At 42.8% G+C, this 23,269-nt stretch overlaps 1 protein-coding gene across 1 annotated transcript in view; it reads right to left on the reverse strand.

The window, feature by feature from the left end:
• adgrv1 (adhesion G protein-coupled receptor V1) overlaps nt 1-23,269 on the reverse strand; it is a 513,902-nt gene that overhangs the window by 401,126 nt on the left and 89,507 nt on the right. Inside the window, exons 10-12 of the mRNA XM_061980535.1 lie at nt 19,910-20,236; nt 5,091-5,267; nt 4,795-5,018 (exon numbers count right to left, since the gene is read on the reverse strand). Coding sequence (XP_061836519.1) covers nt 4,795-5,018; nt 5,091-5,267; nt 19,910-20,236 — 728 coding nt within the window. The remainder of the gene's footprint in view (nt 1-4,794; nt 5,019-5,090; nt 5,268-19,909; nt 20,237-23,269) is intronic.

Raw genomic sequence — 23,269 nt, forward strand, 5'->3', positions numbered from 1 at the left:
CCGTCCCATGTGTGATGTCTGTAGGAGTGTTTTCATGCATATTTGTACTTGCTATAATAATGTCATCAAACGAGCGTCGTTAGCATTAGCTAATATGCTAATGCATCTGTGTTAACATTATTAACTTACAATGGCATTCTTTTTGTATTGTTCCAGTTTCACAAATTCCTCAGTAAATTCACCAAAACATCACAGTGGAGTTATTGAGTCTGTTTAGATGATTGGAGCTCTAGCTGGTGGGTCCATGACCATGACTTGTGTTTTGTTTGATCAGCCGTTTTACTGCCGTGTTACTGACACCTTTTGGAAACAGTTATGGTATGTAAATAAACATTTACAGAATCTGTCTGTGTAAATAACTCATTTAGCCATCTTTTTTTCCCCCAATATGGCGCCGCTGTAGTGACTGCTGTTGGCAGGAGCTCTGTGCTCTTGTGTCATCCTTTTGTGTTCCTGGTGTTTCCCTCTTGTTTTCATGTGTTGTTTTTTTTTGCCTTTTGGTTCGGGACCCTTAAGGGGTGGCACTTTTGTGACTTCTGTAGTGCTTTTTTTGTGAACTTCTGGATCTCCCTCCCGGGAGCTTTTTGGCCATGTAGACCAGCTGCTGGGTCTCTGCCACACTAGAGTCCCTTTGGAGAGACTGGAGAAGATGTGGATGAAGAGACAGGGCTGCGGAGCTGGCGCTGAGCGCCGGGACGGACAAGCTTCACAGTGTCTTGGCTGAATGAGCAGGTATCGGACACCTCGGTCTCCTCGGACGTATCCTTGCTCATCCATGCAGACTGGACACTGGCCGAGAGTTAGTGGGCGGATGAGGGTGGAGTCGGCTCTCTTGGTTGCTTTGTTGGGTCTGCTCTTGTCTCTGGCCATGCTCCCTCCCACCCCAGCAGACGATGGCGTGGAACACCCGCAGAGGCCACCACAGTGTATATGTTGTTGTTTTTTTTGTTTTTTTTTTGTTTTACTTTTGTGGCTGTGTGTAGAAGTGGCTGGTTGCATTAGCGCTGCTCTTTAATGTCCTTTGTGTTCTTTGATGTTTCCCTCTTACACACGTTTATGTGTGCTATGGCTATGGGTTTTTTTTCTTCTTCTATGGCCTCAGTCTGGACCCCCTCTCCAGGGGCCCAGGCTTAGACTGAATATTCCCCCCCAGTGTTTTGTAAGGAGCGCCAGAAGTTGGCAGACCCGTCAGCGATCCTGTTCTGTCTCCCTGTAATGTTTGTCTACATCCATAACATACATCCATAAACGTGGATGCATATGCAAAAGTGCAATATATTAATCTGTTCAGTAATCTATTTATTTATATCTTAGACTTAGACTTAGACTTCCTTTTTATTGTCATTCAAATTTGAACTTTACAGCACAGATAAGAACAAAATTTCGTTACATAAGCTCATGGTAGTGCAGGATAAAAAAGCAATAAGGTGCATATATAAATAAATAAATATATATAAATAATATACCGGTATATATAAATTAAATAAATATATATAAATAAATAAATAAATAAATTACTGTACAGATAAATATATTGCACCTTTTCACATGCGTCCACGTTTATGGATGTATGTTGTATTGTCTTTTTTATTCCAGCGAGTTAATCCATTTTGGGGGGAGTCGAGGGGATAATTTAATTTAATTATGATGCGTTAAAGAGTCTTACAGCCTGAGGGAAGAAGCTGTTACAGAACCTGGAGGTTCTACTTCGGAGGCTGCGGAACCTCTTTCTAGAGTCCAGCAGTGAAAACAGTCCTTGGTGGGGGTGGGAGGAGTCTTTGCAGATTTTCTGAGCCCTGGTCAGGCAGCGGCTTTTTGCGATCTCCTGGATAGGAGGAAGAGGAGTCCTGATGATCTTTTCCGGCGTCCTCACCACTCTCTGCAGAGACTTCCAGTCTGAGGCATTGCAGGCTCCAGTCCAGACAGAGATACTGTTGGTCAGCAGGCTCTCTATAGTGCCTCTGTAGAATGTGCTGAGAATGGGGGGAGGGAGCTGTGCTCTTTTCATCCGACGCAAAAAGCGCATGCGCTGCTGAGCTCTTTTTACAAGAGCTCCGGTGTGTAGGGACCAGGTTATATTGTCAGTTATCTGCACCCCCAGGAATTTGGTGCTGCTTACTATCTCCACTACTGTGCCGTTGATGTCGAGTGGAGCGTGGCTGGACTGGTGCTTCCTGAAGTCAACGATGATCTCCTTGGTCTTGTTGACATTCAGGACCAAGTTGTTGGTTCTGCACCAGTCAACCAGATGTTTCACCTCCTCCCTGTAGTCCATGTCGTTGTTGTCACGGATGAAGCCCACTACTGTCGTGTCGTCTGCATACTTCACAATGTGGTTAGTAGTGCAGCAGTCATGAGTCATCAACGTGAACAGCAGCGGACTCAGGACGCAGCCCTGGGGGGAGCCGGTGCTCAAGGACATGGCACTGGAGGTGTTGTTGCCCACTCTCACAGATTGGGGTCTGTCTGTGAGGAAGTCAATCAGCCAGTTGCATAGGGGGGTACTGAATCCAAGGGGGACCAGTTTGCTCACCAAGTGCTGCGGGATGATGGTGTTGAATGCTGAGCTGAAGTCCAGGAACAACATCCGCACGTGTATCTCCTTTCCTTCCAGATGTTCTAAGCTCAGGTGGAGTGCAGAGGAGATGGCGTCCTCTGTGGAGCGGTTAGGGCGATAAGCAAACTGGTATGGGTCGAATGTGGGGGGGAAGTCTGTACCTTATTGCTCTTCTATCCTGCACTACCATGAGCTAATGCAACGAAATGTCGTTCTTATCTGTACTGTAAAGTTCAAATTTGAATGACAATAAAAAGGAAGTCTAAGTCTTGTCTGCTCTTGAATGGGATTGTGCTGAAAATCTTAATTTCCGCTCTAGGATTATTAAAGTATTTCTGATTCGGATTCTGATTAACTCATTTGCGGCTCATAGTCTTGTGAGGCTAACATATGGAAAAATATTTTTTTTCTACAATTTAGTGGGTGCAACTTATAAACCGGTGCGCTCTATAGTCTAGAAAATACAGTAGTTTGAAAAGATAAAGTACTTGATTGATGTACAAACCCTGTTTCCATATGAGTTGGGAAATTGTGTTAAGATGTAAATATAAACGGAATACAATGATTTGCAAATCATTTTCAACCCATACTCAGTTGAATATGCTACAAAGACAACATATTTGATGTTCAAACTGATAATCTTTTTTTTTTTCTTTTTAGAAATAATCATTAACTTTAGAATTTGATGCCAGCAACACGTGACAAAGAAGTTGGGAAAGGTGGCAATAAATACTGATAAAGTTGAGGAATGCTCATCAAACACTTATTTGGAACATCCCACAGGTGAACAGGCAAATTGGGAACAGGTGGGTGCCATGATTGGGTATAAAAGTAGATTCCATGAAATGCTCAGTCATTCACAAACAAGGATGGGGCGAGGGTCACCACTTTGTTAACAAATGCGTGAGCAAATTGTTGAACAGTTTAAGAAAAACCTTTCTCAACCAGCTATTGCAAGGAATTTAGGGATTTCACCATCTACGGTCCGTAATATCATCAAAGGGTTCAGAGAATCCGGAGAAATCATTGCAAGTGCAAATTAAAACTCTCCTTTGCAAGGCGAAAACCGTTTATCAACAACACCCAGAAACGCCGTCGGCTTCGCTGGGCCTGAGCTCATCTAAGATGGACTGATACAAAGTGGAAAAGTGTTCTGTGGTCTGACGAGTCCACATTTCAAATTGTTTTTGGAAACTGTGGATGTTGTGTCCTCCGGACCAAAGAGGAAAAGAACCATCCGAATTGTTATAGGCGCAAAGTTGAAAAGCTAGCATCTGTGATGGTATGGGGGTGTATTAGTGCCCAAGACATGGGTAACTTACACATCTGTGAAGGCGCCATTAATGCTGAAAGGTACATACAGGTTTTGGAGCAACATATGTTGCCATCCAAGCAACGTTACCATGGACGCCCCTGCTTATTTCAGCAAGACAATGCCAAGCCACGTGTTACATCAACGTGGCTTCATAGTAAAAGAGTGCGGGTACTAGACTGGCCTGCCTGTAGTCTAGACCTGTCTCCCATTGAAAATGTGTGGCGCATTATGAAGCCTAAAATACCACAACGGAGACCCCCGGACTGTTGAACAACTTAAGCTGTACATCAAGCAAGAATGGGAAAGAATTCCACCTGAGAAGCTTAAAAAATGTGTCTCCTCAGTTCCCAAACGTTTACTGAGTGTTGTTAAAAGGAAAGGCCATGTAACACAGTGGTGAACATGCCCTTTCCCAACTACTGGGCACGTGTTGCAGCCATGAAATTCTAAGTTAATTATTATTTGCAAGTTTATGAGTTTGAACATCAAATATCTTGTGTTTGTAGTGCATTCAATTGAATATGGGTTGAAAAGGATTTGCAAATCATTGTATTCCGTTTATATTTACATCTAACACAATTTCCCAACTCATGGAAACGGGGTTTGTATATTATTTCCAGGTGTCCGCAAGCCATATAAAATGACGTGGCTAGCCGGAAGTTTGACACATGTCATCTAAATCAAGTCACAATTTAAAAAAAGAATCGATCAGTTTTTAAAAACAAGTCTTTAGGCCATCTCCATGCAACCAGAAGGAGCTCTTATAACCTGTAACCTGTTTTGAAAAAGTTTCATCATAATTATTATAACAAATAATACACTGCGAGAATCGGTTTGAATCGAGAATCGAATCTGAATCGAATCGTCACCCCAGGAATCGGATGGAATTGCTAGGCGACTCACACCCCTAATCGTTTCCTACCTATCCAGGGTCAGCAGCAAGGTCTCGTTTACTTCCGGCGTATCGTCGGCCATGACGGTGAGGTTAATGGCGGCGTCGCTCTGCCCGGACAGGAAGACAACAGAGCCGCTGAAGGGTGTCAGATCATCCGCTGTCAGGTCCGCACGGTTGACTCCGATTGGCTTGAGACTCCACAACACGACAGCCTGACCGTCGGTGCCGTCACGCCGCAACGGGAGGCTCACCTGCAACGCACGTAATGACGACATTATTCAAAGCATCCATCATGATTCCCTGTTCTGAGGGGTGACTCTTACAATGCTGACGTTGCTGTCCTCTGGTTCACGAATCACCACGGTGCCGTTACTCGTGAAACCGATTTCCCCGTTGGCAATGTCTGGGGTGACTGTCAGGGTGAGGTTGAGGGGTCCCACAAACCTCGGGCTTTTGGGGGGAATCAGGGGCGTGATATCGACAAGGTCCAGTGAATTCAACTTTGGGAGAGAGCAGAAAGAAGAGGCATTAAGAGAAGAGTCAAACTAGAAATAAATAAGACATTTTTAAATATCGAATCAGTTTTAAAGTCTTTACGAACCACTCTATTGGCCAACGTTTCGGTTTATAAGCTTTTAGATGGCACCAAAAAACTTGTTGGTCACAAAAAACATTCATGAAGTTTGGTTCTTTTATGAATTTATTATGGGTCTACTGAAAATGTGACCAAATATGCTGGGTCAAAAGTATACATACAGCAATGTTAATATTTGCTTACATGTCCCTTGGCAAGTTTCACTGCAATAAGGCGCTTTTGATAGCCATCCACAAGCTTCTGGTTGAATTTTTGACCACTCCTCTTGACAGAATTGGTGCAGTTCAACTAAATGTGTTGGTTTTCTGAAATGGACTTGTTTCTTCAGCATTGTCCAGACGTTTAAGTCAGGACTTTGGGAAGGCCATTCTTAAACCTTAATTCTAGCCTGATTTAGCCATTCCTTTACCACTTTTGACGTGTGTTTGGGGTCATTGTCCTGTTGGAACACCCAACTGCGCCCAAGACCCAACCTCCGGGCTGATGATTTTAGGTTGTCCTGAAGAATTTGGAGGTAATCCTCCTTTTTCGTTGTCCCATTTATTCTCTGTAAAGCACCAGTTCCATTGGCAGCAAAACAGGCCCAGAGCATAATACTACCACCACCATGCTTGACGGTAGGCATGGTGTTCCTGGGATTAAAGGCCTTACATTTTCTCCTCCAAACATATTGCTGGGTATTGTGGCCAAACAGCTCAATGTTTGTTTCATCTGACATCACATGGACAAAGATAAGACCTTCTGGAGGAAAGTTCTGTGGTCAGATGAATCATCAGCCCGGAGGTTGGGTCTTGGGCGCAGTTGGGTGTTCCAACAGGACAATGACCCCAAACACACGTCAAAAGTGGTAAAGGAATGGCTAATTCAGGCTAGAATTAAGGTTTTGGAATGGTCTTCCCAATGTCCTGACTTAAACGTGTGGACAATGCTGAAGAAATAAGTCCATGTCAGAAAACCAACAAATTTAGCTTAGTCTTTACGAACCACTCTATTGGCGAACGTTTCGGTTTACGAGTTTTGTGTTTGGTTCATTCGTTTTGTGTCTCGCTGGCAGCCATTTTTTGTGCTTGCTCGTATTGGAAAGATTAAGGAAGCAGGCTTCGTACCACAGCAAGTTTTTATATGCGATGAGAACGGACTTTTCTGGAAAAAGATGCGGAAGCGGACTTCCTTCACAGCGGAGGAGAAGACTACCTATTGTTCAGTGGCGCCTCTGTCAAAGCGCACACACACACACACACACACACACACACACACACACACACACACACACACACACACACACACACACACACACCTCTCCTCTCATGAGGAGCAGCTGACTTAGCTGATGTTAATACACTATAATGTATTTACTTTTTAAAATGTTTATTCTTGCAGCAATATGGTTGTTTAAGTTATGGATTTCTGATCGTTTGTGAGGGCACCAAAGGGACTTCTGTGTTGGCAGAGTAGCGCATACATGACAATTCCGCTTGTTGCTGTTGTTGTTTTGGCTTGTTAATAAATAGAAAGTTTATCCATCACCTCCTTATGTTATATTTAATACACGGTACTGTAAAAAACTTTATATTGTGTTCAAAGTGTACATCCATCCATCCATTTTCTACCGCTTATTCCCTTTGGGGTCGCGGGGGGCGCTGGAGCCTATCTCAGCTACAATCGGGCGGAAGGCGGGGTACACCCTGGACAAGTCGCCACCTCATCGCAGTCAAAGTGTACAAACCTTCACTAAAATATGGTTCTTTTGTCGAGGCTGGAACCCATTATTAATATTTACATTGCTTTTTATGGAGAAATTTGCTTCATTATATGAACTTTTTATTTACAAACCCTGTTTGAGAAGCAATTAAGTTTGTAAATCAAGGTTCCATTGTATTATTACTTATTTCTAGAGCACACGCGGCCCTCCCACTGACCCCTTCCTACCTCCCCCTCTGTCTGTTCCATCTCGTGAGCTGTTCCTTTGCCTATGTTAATGTACTGTAAGTGGATTTTACTTTTTAAAATGTTTATTATTGTAAAACTATGGTATTTAAAGTGAAGTATGTGTGATTTCGGATCATTTGTGAGGGCACCAACGGGACTTATGTGTGAGTGTGTGTGCCTATTGGCAGAGCAGCATAAACAGTACAGTTTAGCTTGCCGTTGTTGTTTTGTCTTGTTAATAATAGAAAGTTGATCCATCACCTCCTTGTTATGTTTGTTTGACATACAGTACTGTATAGCACTTTAATATGGACTAAAATATGGACTGTTGTCAAGGCTGGAACCAATTATTCATATTTATATTGTTTCTTATGGAGAAATTTGCTTCACTACACAACTTTTCGAATTCCACCCCCTGTTTAAGAACCAATTAAGTTTGTGAATCGAGGTTCCACTGTATCAGTGTTGCTCTGGGAGGCCAGTGGCAGGGGAGATTTTCATTATTTGTGTCTAGACTCTAGTATTCATGTTAGAACGAAAGACAACGAAGAGAATAGTCTTTGTTGTTCGGATCTTACAGACGTTTTATTCACCCGTTGTGGGGGCGGGCTTATCTATCTCCTTCAGCAGGAGTGTTGTTGTTAGCTTCTGCGCTCAGTGCTTCTTTGTACACTCCACAGCGTTGTCGACACTGCCTCCGTCACCTTCCCCTCTTTCTTCCACCACACGCCAAGAAGTAAATTGTTTTTTCAGTTTTTATTCCTAATAATTGTAGCAACCTGGCTAGTAAAGTTGAGGAGTTTCTTTTATTTTAAACAGAGTGCACCACAGCGCTAGTGACAATGTGTGTGTGTGTGTGTGTGTGTGTGTGTGTGTGTGTGTGTGTGTGTGTGTGTGTGTGTGGGGCATGACGTTAAAGTGCATCCGGCAGTGGAGACTCTTTTTTGGGGGGTCTTGGGGCACTAGGAGGTTAACCCCTTAACTACTGTTACCCCAGGTGGCCCTTGGCAAAGGCCTAGTACCTGACTGCCCCCTAGCCAGGGATACGGCGAAGACCCGCTGCCTTGTGGGTAAGTCTCGGAAGACAAAGGCTAGGGGAGCACACCCTGAAAGAAAAGCAACGTGGTTGGCGGCACACGACAGGCGGTCCTCCAAAAAACTGGAGCTCCGGCAGCCTCCTGCAACTGTGGAAGAGTGCCGGTCGTCCTGGGTTCCCCTTGCCACCGGATCCCACCCTCTCACAGTGAAGAAGTGCTGCTGGGACATGCGCACCCCCAGTGGCACTTTAAACAAGCTCCTCTGCGCAGGTATTCATCTCTGCCTCGGTGAGACCAGCTACCGGAAATGAAACAAAGTCTGGTGGCGATGGGGTGTCTGATAACGGGAGCAGGTATGAATGCACCGGAAGCTCCTAGTCAGAACCCTGCACATCAGCGGTACAGGGCTATCTATGGTCGCTGGTAGCTGAAATTGAGTGGCAGCTGCTCTCGGCAGACCCCTGTACGCCTGAGCAGCCCTATTTAGGATTGCACTGCTCACCCCAACTGGGGAAAGGCCTAGAAAAGGTGGCCCAAACATTGCCCACTCAAAACCATCCTGGACAGGCTACCGCACCTGTCGGGAATTCCACTCCGCGGTCGAAATAAAGCAAAGAAAATAATCCCTCTTAAACTGGCATCATGGAACATAAGGACACTCCTGGACACTAACGTTACCACTGATAGACCCCAGCGCAGAACTGCACTCATTGCAGCGGAACTTAACCGCTACAATGTTGATATTGCTGCACTTAGTGAAACCAGACTCCTGGATGAAGGATCCCTGAAGGAAGAAGGGCAAGGTTACACTTTCTTCTGGAAAGGATACCCTCCAGGAGGGGAGCATCAGCACGGTGTGGGACTTGCAATAAAAAACAGCCTCCTACCAAAACTCCCAGAAGCACCGGTTGGCATAAGTGAAAGGCTCATGTCACTCAGGATCCCTCTGGCTAAGAAAAGATATGCCACCCTTCTTAGTGCCTATGCACCGACGCTACCATCAAAGGAAGATGTTAAAGACCGCTTCTACCGGGCATTAGATGAGGCCCTCCGTCGCACACCTAAGGAGGACAAGATCTTTTTGTTGGGCGATTTCAATGCCAGAGTGGGGAAGGACAACAAGGTGTGGAGTGGTGTTATTGGCAGGCATGGCATTGGACAAGCCAATGCTAACGGCCTACGGCTGCTAAGCCTCTGTGCTGAGCATGACTTGACCATCACAAACACCATCTTCCAACTAAAAAATAAGCACAAAACATCCTGGATGCACCCACGCTCCAAACATTGGCACCTGATTGATTACACCATTGTGAGACGCTCAGACATAAAAGACGTATCACTAACTCGTGCAATGAGAGGAGCTGAGTGTTGGACCGACCACCGGCTCATCATAACCAGGCTACGGGTGCAAGTACGCCCTGCTATCCGTCCTCACTTCCTGTTGGATGGGGTCCGTGCCCGTGTGGCCCGACCTTGCGCTGTGGGGTCTCTGTTGGTGACTTGGTGTGGTGGCGGCGCAGCCCCCGTGTCTGGTCTGGATGCTGTGTCTCGGTTGTTTGGGCGGTGGTGTGTTTGTGCGGGTTTGGGTTGGGGTGGGGGGCCTTTTGGTTGGGGGGGTTGTTGGTGTCTCTTGTTTGCGTGTTGGCGTTCGGGCTGACCGGCGGGCTGGCGCCGGCTGGTCTCCGTGGCCCTGGTGGCGTGTGGTTGCTGGTCGCAGTTTTTTTTTTTTGATCGCTTTGATTTGATTGGCTGGTGCTGGCTGTCTGGGGTTATTGCGGCTGCTGTTTCTGTTGCCGTTTGTTTGTGGTGTGGGCGCCCGTGGCTGCTGGGTCTGGTGCAGGGGTGTGGCTGATGTTGTGACTGATGGCAGCGCGCGCGCGTGATGGCTGTCGGGGCTGAGGAACTGTGTATATGTATGTATATGTGTGTGTATGTATGTATGTTTATATATGTGTATGTGTACATATGTGTATGTATATGTATATATGTGTATGTGTGGGTATGTATACGTGTATGTGTGTATGTGTATGTATATATGTATGTATGTATGTATATTTCTGGGGGTACGCTCTGGACCTGCCTGTCAGACGGGGGTCGACGCCTCAGGCTACTGCATCCGAACTGCGTGTCTGGAGCTCCTGGGTCCCGCTGTCCATCCCTTCCGGGTGCCCGTCTTGGTTGGGGCCTGTTGGGCCTAGTCCCTGCGTCTGTTGTGGTAGCTTGGTGCTGCAAGGTATTCCGAGGTGCTGCGAGTCGGCCAGTTGCTGGGGTAGTGACCTTGTTTGTCAGCATGTCTGTGATCTTCTTTTAATTCTTTTTTTTTTAAATTAATTAATTAATTTATTTATTAATTTATTTATTTTTTAATATATTTTATTAATATTATTTTTTAATTTTCCCCTCCCTCAGGGGGGGGGCTCGGCGGGGCGGTTGCTGGTTGTTCCATCTCCATCGTTGGGGTCTCTGCGGGTGGGGTGGGTGGTTCCCGTGGCCCTGTGCCTGGGTGGTCCTGCGGCGGCCGGTTTGGGTGGGGTGGCCGGGGGCTGGCCTCGCCGCGCTCTCCGGGGGTGGGGGGCGGTCTTCCCGTCCGGTTGCGGGGAGTCTCTGGGTCCCTCGGGCGGGGCGTCTCGCCTTTCTGCCCGTGTGGGGTGTGGTCTCTCGCTGGCTTGGGGTCTGGCTGTCCCCTGCTTTTCTCGTGCCCTGTCCTCTGCCGGGTGCGTCTGTCTGCGGGCTGCTGCTGGCCCTTGTGGGCGGTACGGTGGGTCGGGCTCTGGGGTTCCTGTCGCTGGCCGGCTTGGCTGCGTGGGGGCGGTGGTCCCTGGTTCCCTGGGCACCACGCCTCCTGTTTGTGGGTTGGGCTCTCGGGGGTGATGGGGCCGTGCTCTGGCTCCCACGCACTCTGGGAGTCGATTGTATTGTACATGCAAATTCACATATGCTCACATACGTACATAGGTACCTACGCTCCCACATACATACACAAATACAGTACATATTTACCTACCTAATGTTCGTACATCCACACGCACATTCAATATACAAACATACACATACACATACTGTACATATACATTCACTGTACAAACACATATACACATTCTGTACATATACATTCATTGTACAAACACATATACACATTCTGTACATATACAAGTACATATGCATACTTACACTCATGCACATAATCACGTTTCATCAAACATATATTAACGTTGTTGCCCTAGGGTAAACTGGGTGTAACACATGGCACACTGACAAAGCTTAACCTATTGTGACTATAACAATCTACAAGGTTAATGTAGGTTGCTTCTCTTTCTCCCCCTCCATTTTTCTGCATTCTTTCGTATCTCAAGTTATCATTACGTATATGTATTGTTGCATTTAAACAACTGTATTGTTGATAATAAAGGTAAATTATTGGTATTGTTCATTATCAATAGCGCTATTTCTATTGGTATTTGTATTGATCCATTTGTAGTGTAATAATGCTCATTGTTATTTCTGTATTATTTTTTATTTTTCGCTAACTGCTTATTTGCTATTACTTTTACCATCATATTTGTACATGTCATATTTGCTGATGTTGCTCTATTGTTGTTGTTGTTGTTGTTTGCTGTTGTTGTTTTTGTCTCTCTGTCTAATCCCCCTCTTGTCCCCACAATTTCCCCCTCTGTCTTCTTTTTTTTTCTCTTTCTATCCCCTCCTGCTCCGGCCCGGCTGCACTAAATGATAATATAAATACATTTAATAAAGTCAAATACAAATAAGGCAACAAGAGAAGTATCCTACACTTCTCTTTTGTAAAGTAAATCTGAACAGCCGACATGGGCATCTACATCAACTATATGATTTGCCTGAGAAGCTGGACAGGACATAAAAAAAAAAAAAAAAAAAAAAAGTCAGGGAAGAAGAGGCTTGACTGTACACGGCTAGCAGATCCTATGGCTCGGGACAATCTCCGTCTCTTTCTGGCCAAAAACCTGGAAGACATCGAGCATATTCTGGAGAGTGATAACTCCATTGACGACAAATGGACCTCTATCAGCTCCAGGCTCTATGAGGCAGCATCCCAATCCATTGGCTATAAGCGCAGAAAGCATCAGGACTGGTTTGATGACAACACAGCCACAATAACCACCATGCTCAAACACATGCACACAGCACACAATGCTGTACTCAACAACCCCACTTCAGCTGTGCTCCGACAGCAATGGCAAACATCCAGAAGGGAGGTGCAGTCAAAATTACGTGCCCTGAAGAATAAGTGGTGGATATCAAAGGCAGCTGAAATACAATCTCATGCTAACAAAAATGATATGCACAACTTTTACGATGCAATGAAAACCATCTACGGCCCAAGAAACTGCGCTGTCTCCCCGCTAAAGTCTAACGATGGTACAACCCTCATAAAAGACCAGAAGCTCATCACCAAAAGATGGGCAGAACATTTTGAAACTCTGCTAAATCAGCCCGCCCCAACAGACCCCTCAGTTCTGGAGGAACTACCTGATTACCCAACCATCCATGACCTTGACCTTCCACCAACCTTTGGAGAGGTTAAGAGTGCGATAAGATCTCTGAAAGACAACAAGACCCCTGGTCCTGACAGCATCCCTGCAGAGATCTTCAAGCAAGGAGGCTACCTTTCCATCCGTGCCCTTTTCCTTGTCATCAGCAAAGTGTGGAAGCATGAAACTGTCCCTCAGCAGTGGAGAGATGCCAATATTATCACCATCTACAAAGGCAAGGGGGACAAGTCCCTCTGTGGCAACAGTCGTGGCATTTCACTTCTGGCTGTTGCTGGTAAAGTCCTGGCTAAAGTCATGCTACACAGGCTGGTGAACAACATCACGGAAAACCTGTTGCCAGAGTCACAATGTGGTTTCAGGAAGAACAGGAGCACTGTGGACATGGTGTTCACAACACGGCAGCTTCAGGAGAAGTGTAGGGAGCAGCACCAGGACCTCTTTGTTGCTTTCATTGATCTGTCGAAGGCTTTTGACACCGTCAACAGGGAGCTTCTCTGGAATATCCTCCTGAAGTTCGGATGCCCACAGAAGTTTGTCAACATCCTAAGGCAATTCCATGAAGGGATGATGTCACGTGTGACTATTGGTGGCCAGGAATCAGAACCCTTTAAGGTGTGCACCGGTGTACGCCAGAGATGTGTTCTTACTCCAGTCTTGTTCAATATCTTCCTCCTGTGTGTGACACTGCTGCTTCATGAGAGGATCAAGAAGGGCAGTGGCGTTACCGTCGACTTCCGACTTGACGGGAACCTGTGTAACATCCGGAGGCTCCAAGCAGTCACAAAAGTCACACCAGTGCAAGTCATTGAACTCCAATACGCAGATGACTGCGCAGTTGTGGCCCACACACCGGAAGCGCTGCAATCTACCCTCTCAGCCGCTGCAAGTGCTTATGGCAGACTGGGCCTCTCTGTCAACGTGGCAAAAACCGAGGTAATATGCCAGTGGGCATCCACTCCTCCACCTCATCCACCAACCTTCACCATCGACAATAAACCACTAGCAGTAGTGGACTCTTTCAAATACCTTGGCAGCTTTCTCTCTGACGATTGCAGTATCGACAGGGAGGTTCAAAACCGGATCAAGCAGGCGTCAGCATCTTTTGGCAGACTCAGGGGAAGGGTCTTCCAGAACAAAGACCTTAAGCTACATACCAAAGTAGCGGTCTATTTAGCTGTGGTCATGACGACCCTCCTCTACAGCTGTGAAGCGTGGACCCTGTACAGCCGCCACCTCAGGATGCTGGAGGCCTTCCACATCAGGTGCTTACAATGCATCCTGGGGATATCCTGGAAGGACAGAGTCCCCCACACTGAAATACTCTGCAAGACCAACTGCACCAGTGTGGAGGCTACAGTCACCCAGCACCAACTTCGCTGGCTAGGCCACGTTATCAGGATGCCAGAAGAACGCTTACCACGCAAGGTGCTTTATGGTCAGCTTCATCTTGGTCACCGCTTGGCAGGAGGCCCAAAAAAGCGTTATAAAGATCAAATGAAGACTGTCATGAAGAAATGCGGCCTGAACCCGACCCAGCTGGAGGACACTGCAGCCCAACGTTCCACCTGGCGGCAGCTCCTCCAACAAGGAGTTCATAAGCTTGAGGAGGACCTAAGTGGTCAACGAGCCAGAAAGCGTCAAAGAAGGCATGAAGCCATTGCCACACCTGCACCCCCAGTCAGTGCCTTCACCTGCTCTGTTTGCGGCAGATCATGTGGATCACGGATTGGACTATTCAGCCACATAAGGACTCACAAAATATAGAGATGGATTGTCGTCATCGGATACGATGGACAACCTTAAGAAGAAGAAGAAGAAGAAGAAGTGTGTGGGGGGCAGCTGCACAGGAAGAGAGAAATTTCAGCTTTGGTTGTTTTTCGACTTTGGTATTTAATATAAATATGATCCATCACCCCTCTGTTCTGTTTGTTTTATACAGTACTGTATAACATTTTATATTAAGTTCAAAGTATACAGACTTTTACCAACATATGGATTTTCATCAAGGCTAGAATCTATTATTAATCTTTACATCGTTTCTTTGCTTCAATAAACAAGCCTTTCTATTTACGAACAGTTTAAGAACCAGTTAAAATGTGATTTAAGCTCTTTTAAGAGAGCCGTATTTTGAGGAGCCGTTCAAATTTAAAGAGTTTTTATAATTAGTATTTTAAAGTGTTTATTTTCTCCTCAGGGAAATGTACTTGTGTAATTTATCCGATAAGATGTTGATCAGAAGAATTTAATTTACACAAACACTACTCTATTGGTGGGAATTATTCGGAAATATTGGCAATAAAATTACATTTTTGGTTGTGTTTTCATCGTAATCATTCCTTAAGGTTTGGCAGTGACATCACTAGTTTGAATTTCCCCTCACCTAAAAAAATGTGTAGCATTTTAACAATATAGAAAAAAAATAACCACAAACAATAAGAAATAATAAAATGCAATAATGATATAAAAAGTATAAATAAACCTACAATAAAAATGAGGACATAAAAATGTGAGTACAAAATTATACCACTATAGCTGAAACCCCAAAAAGTGAATCCAAATAAAAATAAATAAATACATAAGAAAATACATATAAATATATACATATATAAAAATAAATATGTACATATATATAAATATATACATATATATATACATATACATATACATATATATATATATATGTATATATATATATATATATATATATATATATATATATATAATTTTAATAATACAATCCATATACAGTATATATATATATATATATATACATATATATATATTTTTTTTTTCTTCATATATATATATATATATATATATATATATTTTCATATATATATATATTTTTATTTATTTATTTTTTTATATGTAAAAAGAATATACATGTATATTCTTTACATATCAATATACATATATTTTTTAAATAAAAAATACATATATATTTCTAAAAAAATTATAACTAAAGTGGTGAAGCTGTATTTTCATTTGCACTTTAATTTTATTGAGAGTCTAAGAAACATTTATATTATTATCCATTATCAATTTAGTTAGTTTGTTCTTTCTAATTTAGTGCTATGTAATTTCCCTTTCTTTGCTGTATATTTGGTAAGTATTTATTTTTGTAATCAGCCTGACCTAACCCTTGATAATAATCTTCACATGCTTTCATATCATTTGACAAGGTTTATCCTCTTAATATTCACATGATAGTTGGATACGATTGAAATCAAGAGCAAGATTCCTGATTCAGTGTCAATATTTGAGTGGGCCCCGGTGCCCTTTGTATTAGAAAAGTAGGGCCCCCAGGTGAAAAAGGTGAAGAACTCCTGTTTTATGCCATTTTACTACCTTTTGCTACATCCAATCCCTGTGAGAGGTTTTTTGCTACTGTTGTTGCAGAAAAACAAAGTACAGATCCCATCTTAACATTTAGCAAGAGTTAAGAGCAATATCAAGTTTAAAACACAGATTTGAAAGGATGTGCAGTGCAAAAAGGGCTCATAGCAGCCACTAAATACAAGCAGAATCATTTCCTTTGTTGTTGGAGATTTTTTGTGAACCGGGCAGTGATGGCAAATTGCATTGAAGTACAATTTGTTGATAAAAAAGAAACATCCATCCATCCATTTTCTACCGCTTGTCCCTTTTGCAAATGCTGTAAAATAAGTTTGAAGTAATTAGTAAAAGTAAATAGTGTTTCATACAAATGTTCAACTTGATGTATAGTAGTTCAAATGTTTCAGGCTTTGTTTATTGTTTCCTGGATGGACTAAATCAGTCTTTCTTAACCATAGGGCCGCAGTCAATTGTTGGGCCGCCAAACAATGTTTCTCAGCCTCAGCGGTACTCAGTTGTAATTCACTTTTGCACTACTTGTGACAGTGATGACAACATCGAACAAACAGAAGAAGTCGGGCGCTAAAGTCATAGAGGCGCAAAAATTATGACTAAAGTGGTAACGCTGTATTTTCATTTGCACTTGAATTTTATCGACAGTTTATTTAAAACACATGCTATTAGTACTTATTATTAATTTACCGGTAGCTAAAATTTATTTATTTTAGCCCATACAGGGAATTGCTACAGTTTGATCTTTTTTCACAGCCTTGGGTCAGATTAATAGAGAATTCCGTCCTTCTCTCACTTAATTGATGGAGATCTTCTGGTATGTACACCACATTTTCATCAGTTTTTAGGAGGCCCTTCTTTTTAGTGTATTTGATTATTATTATTTTTGTAATCAGCCTAGCCTAAGCCTAGATAATAATATGTGTGATTAACACATTGTTTCATACCATTTGACAAAGTTTATCCTGTATGTAGATTACATATATTCATTGGATACGGTTAAAATCAAGCATAAGATGACTAATTAACATTTGTGTGGGAAGCGGGCCCCTCTATAGTTGAAACATTGGGCCCTGAGGTCAAAAAGGTTAAGGACCCATGGACTATATGTTCATGGGAAGTAAATGCAAATATGCACTTTAATCCATTCTGATAAACTACAATATAAGCAATATTGCTGCAAATGTTGTAAAAAAAAAAAAAAATTAATTAATTATTTTAAAAAAAAAGGAATACGCCTATAAAACTAACAGGTAAGCAATGTTTACATTTTTTTTGTGTGTTTCAATGTTGCTGTATAAGTTATATAAAAATGCACAAGCCACAGAATCATTTGCCATTCTCTGTGTATTACGAATTTCACAGACTGAGCACTATTATTTAAATCAAGGGTGTCCAAAGCTATTTTTTTTTGGCAAAAAATATCAAAAATAACATAAGTGAAATAAAAGAGCAAACAGCTGAAACGTAACAAGAAAACGTTGACACTAATTGACACTAATAACACTAAACTGCCATGCAAGCTGTTTTTTTGTCTTTATTATTATTGCTAAAACAAAATTAAAAATAATCAAAATCAATGTTGTTACAAATTATTGACTCATTCAAGGCTCTGATTACATCACATCAAATATGCCACTTTGAAATATTTGGGGGGAAAATGTGTGTTTGCCATATAAGGGCATAACAAAAGGGCATAAAACAAAGAAAACATTTTTTTAAATGAGCATTGAAAGTAAAACATTTTTTTAACAATATTACACATTTTTAAAAGTGAGGCCATTTAGATCGCCAAAACCTCTAATGTGATTTTTTTTTTAAACCTGTCATTGCTTAAAAAATAATCATGTATTGAAACAAAAAATGTTATTAATTATTGACCTATTAAATGTTCCAACTGGTCCATATCAAATATTCTACTTTGCTTTTTGGGGGACTTTTTTTTTTTGCATTTTTGTCTTCATAAACAAGAGTTTTCTTTGACAAAAAGGGCATAAAACATTTTTTTTTTTTTACGTAACGTATTATTTTCAGGTCTCCCTATGTCTAGCATTAAAAGATTACAGTTAGTACAAAATGCGGCTGCTAGACTTTTGACAAGAACAAAAAAGTTTGATCATATTACGTCTATACTGTATATACCTTTATATACATATATACATATACCTATACTGGCTCACCTGCACTGGCTTCCTGTGCACTTAAGATGTGATTTTAAGGTTTTACTACTTGCGTATAAAATACTACACGGTCTAGCTCCATCCTATCTTGCCGATTGTATTGTGCCATATGTCCCGGCAAGAAATCTGCGTTCAAAGAACTCCGGCTTATTAGTGATTCCCAGAGCACAAAAAAAGTCTGCGGGCTATAGAGCGTTTTCTATTCGTGCTCCAGTATTCTGGAATGCCCTCCCTGTAACAGTTAGAGATGCTACCTCAGTAGAAGCATTTAAGTTCCATCTTAAAACTCATTTGTATACTCTAGCCTTTAAAAATACCCCCTTTTTAGACCAGTTGATCTGCCGTTTCTTTTCTTTTCTGCCCCCCCTCCCCCTTGTGGAAGGGGGGGCACAGGTCCGGTGGCCATGGATGAAGTGCTGGGTGTCCAGAGTCGGGACCCGGGGTGGACCGCTCGCCTGTGCATCGGTTAGGGACATCTCCGCTCGAGATGGTCTCCTGCTGGCCCCACTATGGACTGGACTCTCACTATTATGTTAGATCCACTATGGACTGGACTCTCACTATTATGTTAGATCCACTATGGACTGGACTTTCACAATATTATGCTAGACCCACTCGACGTCCATTGCATCCGGTCTCCCCTAGAGAGGGGCGGGGTCACCCACATCTGCGGTCCTCTCCAAGGTTCCTCATAGTCATTCATATTGACATCCCACTGGGTTGTGAGTTTTTCCTTGCCCTTATGTGGGCTCTGAACCGAGGATGTCGTTGTGGCTTGTGGAGCCCTTTGAGACACTTGTGATTTAGGGCTATATAAATAAACGTTGATTGATTGATTGATTGACTTTATATAAACGAACAGATCTGAAGTTGAAGTAGATATTTGTTGTGTGGTGTTGAAAATGAAAAAATAAACAAATAAATAACATAGAACTTACTTTTAAAACTTTTATGACTTTTGTGTCCCCGGCACCTTTAACGTTAACCCAACTTGAGGAGAGCCCCAATGGTAGAAAAAAAATCTATATATTGTTTTGAAAATGAAAAAATATCAAAATGGCCCCTGCATTCTTTGTTTTTGTTTTTTAGTGTGTGGCCCTCTGTGGAAAAAGTTTGGACACCCCTGGCTTAAATGTTACACACTGACTTAATAAACTCAACATGGAAATTGGTTTAAGTTGTTGCGGACGTTATTTCAGCTCAGTTTATTCATCTATGTTGATGATATGGTAATTATATAAATACAGTGTGTTGTACAAATGATCAAGTTCCTAATACGTATTCAAATCAGGGGGTTCGCGAGAAAATTTCTGTCCCTCACATGGGTCATGACAGAAAATAATAAAGAAGCACTGCCTTATGTAATAGAAAAATGCATGCATTTTTTTAAAATTAGGATGAATTGTGGGGAGGTTTCCATGACAACAGATCTAAGTGCCATGCTAAAAACCCTCACTGGTGCATAACACTTTAAATGGCTCTGATTTGCAAGAAGTGTCAATAAGGACACTTGCTGAACGTTACCTGTATAAAGAAATGAGCTCCGTTCTGCAGAAAAGCGTCGTTCCTGATCGGCACAACGACACGGGCCACACGTTCACCAGAGAAGACGACACTCACAGCCCTGCTCGTATTCAGAACCTGGTCTAGTGCCAGCACGGGGTCTACTGGACCGGCGGGAATGTAGAGGGCTGTGAGACTCATTGACACTTGGCCCAGCGTGCCGCCTTCCCGCAGGAAGTGGAGTGACAAGAAACGGCCTGCGGGCTGGCTTTGGATGCTTTGCTCTCTTCCTGAGTCGAAGCCGAAGACCCCGTAGACGTCATCACTGTCCTGGATGTAAAACACCACCTGGAGGAAGAGTGGGGAAAATCAATAAAATGTGTCTTTTTGGCTAAAGATCCAAAATATTCACAAACTTGATAGCAGCTAGCTCAAATACACTATATTGCCAAAGGTATTTGGCCACCCATCCAAATCACCTAATCACTTGGCCCGGCCACAGGTGTATAAAATCAAGCACTTAGGCATGGAGACTGTTTCTACAAACATTTGTGAAAGAATGGGCCGCTCTCAGTGATTTCCAGCGTGGAACTGTCATAGGATGCCACCTGTGCAACAAATCCAGTCGTGAAATGTCCTCGCTCGTAAATATTCCAAAGTCAACTGTCGGCTTTATTATAAGAAAATGGAAGAGTTTGGGAACAACAGCAACTAAGCCACCAAGTGGTAGGCCACGTAAACTGACAGAGAGGGGTCAGCAGATGCTGAAGCGCATAGGGCAGGGGTGTCAAACTCAAATACAGAGTTTAAAACTGAACAAAACCGCGGGCCAAGGTTGAACAAATTAACCTTTTTGATAGGGACCCAAACAAGTTTTGCATTAAATATTGAACAAGCAAGGCTTATATAACTTTATAGTGACATGCAAAATCGAGTTTCAAATAATAATAATAATAATTAAAAAAATATCAATGGCATATCAAATACAATTTAAATACAAATTGAATGCCTCTTTTATATTTGCAGCCTTCTGAGGTAAATATCAACATGAACTTTTTCCACAGGCTAATACATTTGAAAATAAAATAATGAATAAACCAACCATTCAGGACTTTAAACTGCTCAGTTTGCAACACACTAATCTGATGTGCCCAAGCCAGATACCTGCCATCTTTTCTTGGATGCTAGTTCATTAATGTCGGGGCTCAGGCTTTGAGCTGAGGCAACCCTCATTATCGAACGAAGGTGTTCTTCAGTCATTATTTCTCGTGTTCCACAGTCTTGGGGGCGTGCCCTAAAGGCACTGCTTTTAACGTCCTCTACGAGCTGACGTCACGTCCGCTTTTCATCCCTTCTAACAACGTGCCTGCCCAGTCACAAGATATGAGCGGCTCCTGTACGCACACACACGTAAATGCAAAGCATAGTTCATCAACAGCGATACAGTTTACACTGAGAGTGGCCGTATAAGCAACTTTAACATTGTTAGAAATATACGCCACACTGTGAATCCACACCAAACAAGAATGACAAACACATTTTGGGAGAACATCCGCACAGTAACACAACATAAACACAACAGAACAAATACCCAGAACCCTTTGTAGCACTAACTCTTCCGGGACCCCCCACCCACACACACACCTTGTAGCGTCCCTCAGTGTAACCTGTAACGCTGAAGATCAAGTATGCGTTGCATTCACTTCTGTGTGCGTGCCATAACCGCACATTTTATGTAACTGGGCCAGCACTCGTTGGACTGGACGAAAAGGGGACGTTACAATTCTCGAGAGGGGCACTGAAATTTGGTAGTCTCCCGGGAGGTTTGGCAAGTATGAGAATTAGCGGTGAACCGCGGCACCGCCGCTGTATATAATCGGCGGGCCAGCTCTAGTGTTAATTTGATATCACCTCACGGGCCAAGTGAAATTACACGGGGGGCCAAATTTGGCCCGCGGGCCAGAGTTTGACACCCATGGCATCGTGCAAAGACTTTCTGCACAGTCAGTTGCTACAGAGCTCCAAACTTCATGTGAACTTCCAATTAGCCCACGTACAGTACGCAGAGAGATTCATGGAATGGGTTTCCATGGCCGAGCAGCTGCATCTAAGCCATACATCATCAAGTCCAAAGCAAAGCGTGGGATGCAGTGGTGTAAAGCACGTCACCACTGGATTCTAGAGCAGTGGAGACGCCTTCTATGGAGTGGTCAATCACGCTTTTCCATCTGGCAATCTGATGGACGAGTCTGGGTTTGGAGGTTGCCAGGAGAACGCTACATTTTGGACTGCATTGTGCAGAGTGTGACATTTGGTGGAGGAGGAATTATGGTGTGGGGTTGTTTTTCAGGAGATGGGCTTGGCCACTTACCGGTAGTTCCAGTAAAAGGAACTTTGAATGCTCCAGGATAGGAATGGGATGGCACTTCAAGTTCATATGTGAGTCAAGGCAGGTGGCCAAATACTTTTGGCAATATCGTGTATAAGATAAAAAGACTAGAAACTGGCGAAATGATCTGTACATGCAGCTAGTTCATTTTACTTGATAAGACGTCCTAAATAAAAATGTGCATATCTAGAAAAAGGCAGGACTTTTAAGATCAAAATGTGTGTTTTATTCTGAAAACAAGCATAATTCTTAAATTAAGCATCCTTGTATGTTGCAGAACCTTTAAACAAGATGTTCTATGTGGGGGGGGAAAGCAAAAAATCTTGTTTGAATAGTTATCTTAGACTTAGACAAACTTTATTGATTCACAAGGGAAATAGTTCCACACAGTAGCTCAGTTACAAAGGTTGGAAAGGATAATGCAGGTATAAAGTAGACTAAAAATGTACCGTAGTAGCAATATAAAATATAACACACATGTAATATTTACATATTATATATACAGTAGGGTTGTATCCGGTATACCGGTATTAGTATCGTACCGCGATATTAATGAGTCATATTCAGTACTATACCGCCTTTAAAAGTACCGGTCCCCTACGTCGTGTCATGTAGCACAAGCATGTTTGCCAATTTTGGCTTAATAGATAAAGGTGCTGTTATAACACTGAAACACCCTCAGGAAGAAGTGATCTAACACATGACTGGCTAGCAAGCGGCCAATCCGCGGCAAATTGGAATCATGATAATGGACGTGTTGACGTTAGTCTATCAAAGACAAAGTGAAAACAAGATTTGACTATGCACGATCATGAATCATTATAACGATCATCTTGTCTTTGAACACTCTACGCTCAAGCGCATGAAAGGCATACTTAGTCAACAGCCATACATGTCACACTAAGGGTGGCTGTATGAGCAACGCTAACACTGTCATAAACATGTGGCATATAGTGAAACCACACTGAACAACAATGACAAACACATTTTGG

Source organism: Nerophis lumbriciformis, linkage group LG20 (genome assembly GCF_033978685.3).
Source record: "Nerophis lumbriciformis linkage group LG20, RoL_Nlum_v2.1, whole genome shotgun sequence".
NCBI classification, from domain to species: domain Eukaryota; kingdom Metazoa; phylum Chordata; class Actinopteri; order Syngnathiformes; family Syngnathidae; genus Nerophis; species Nerophis lumbriciformis.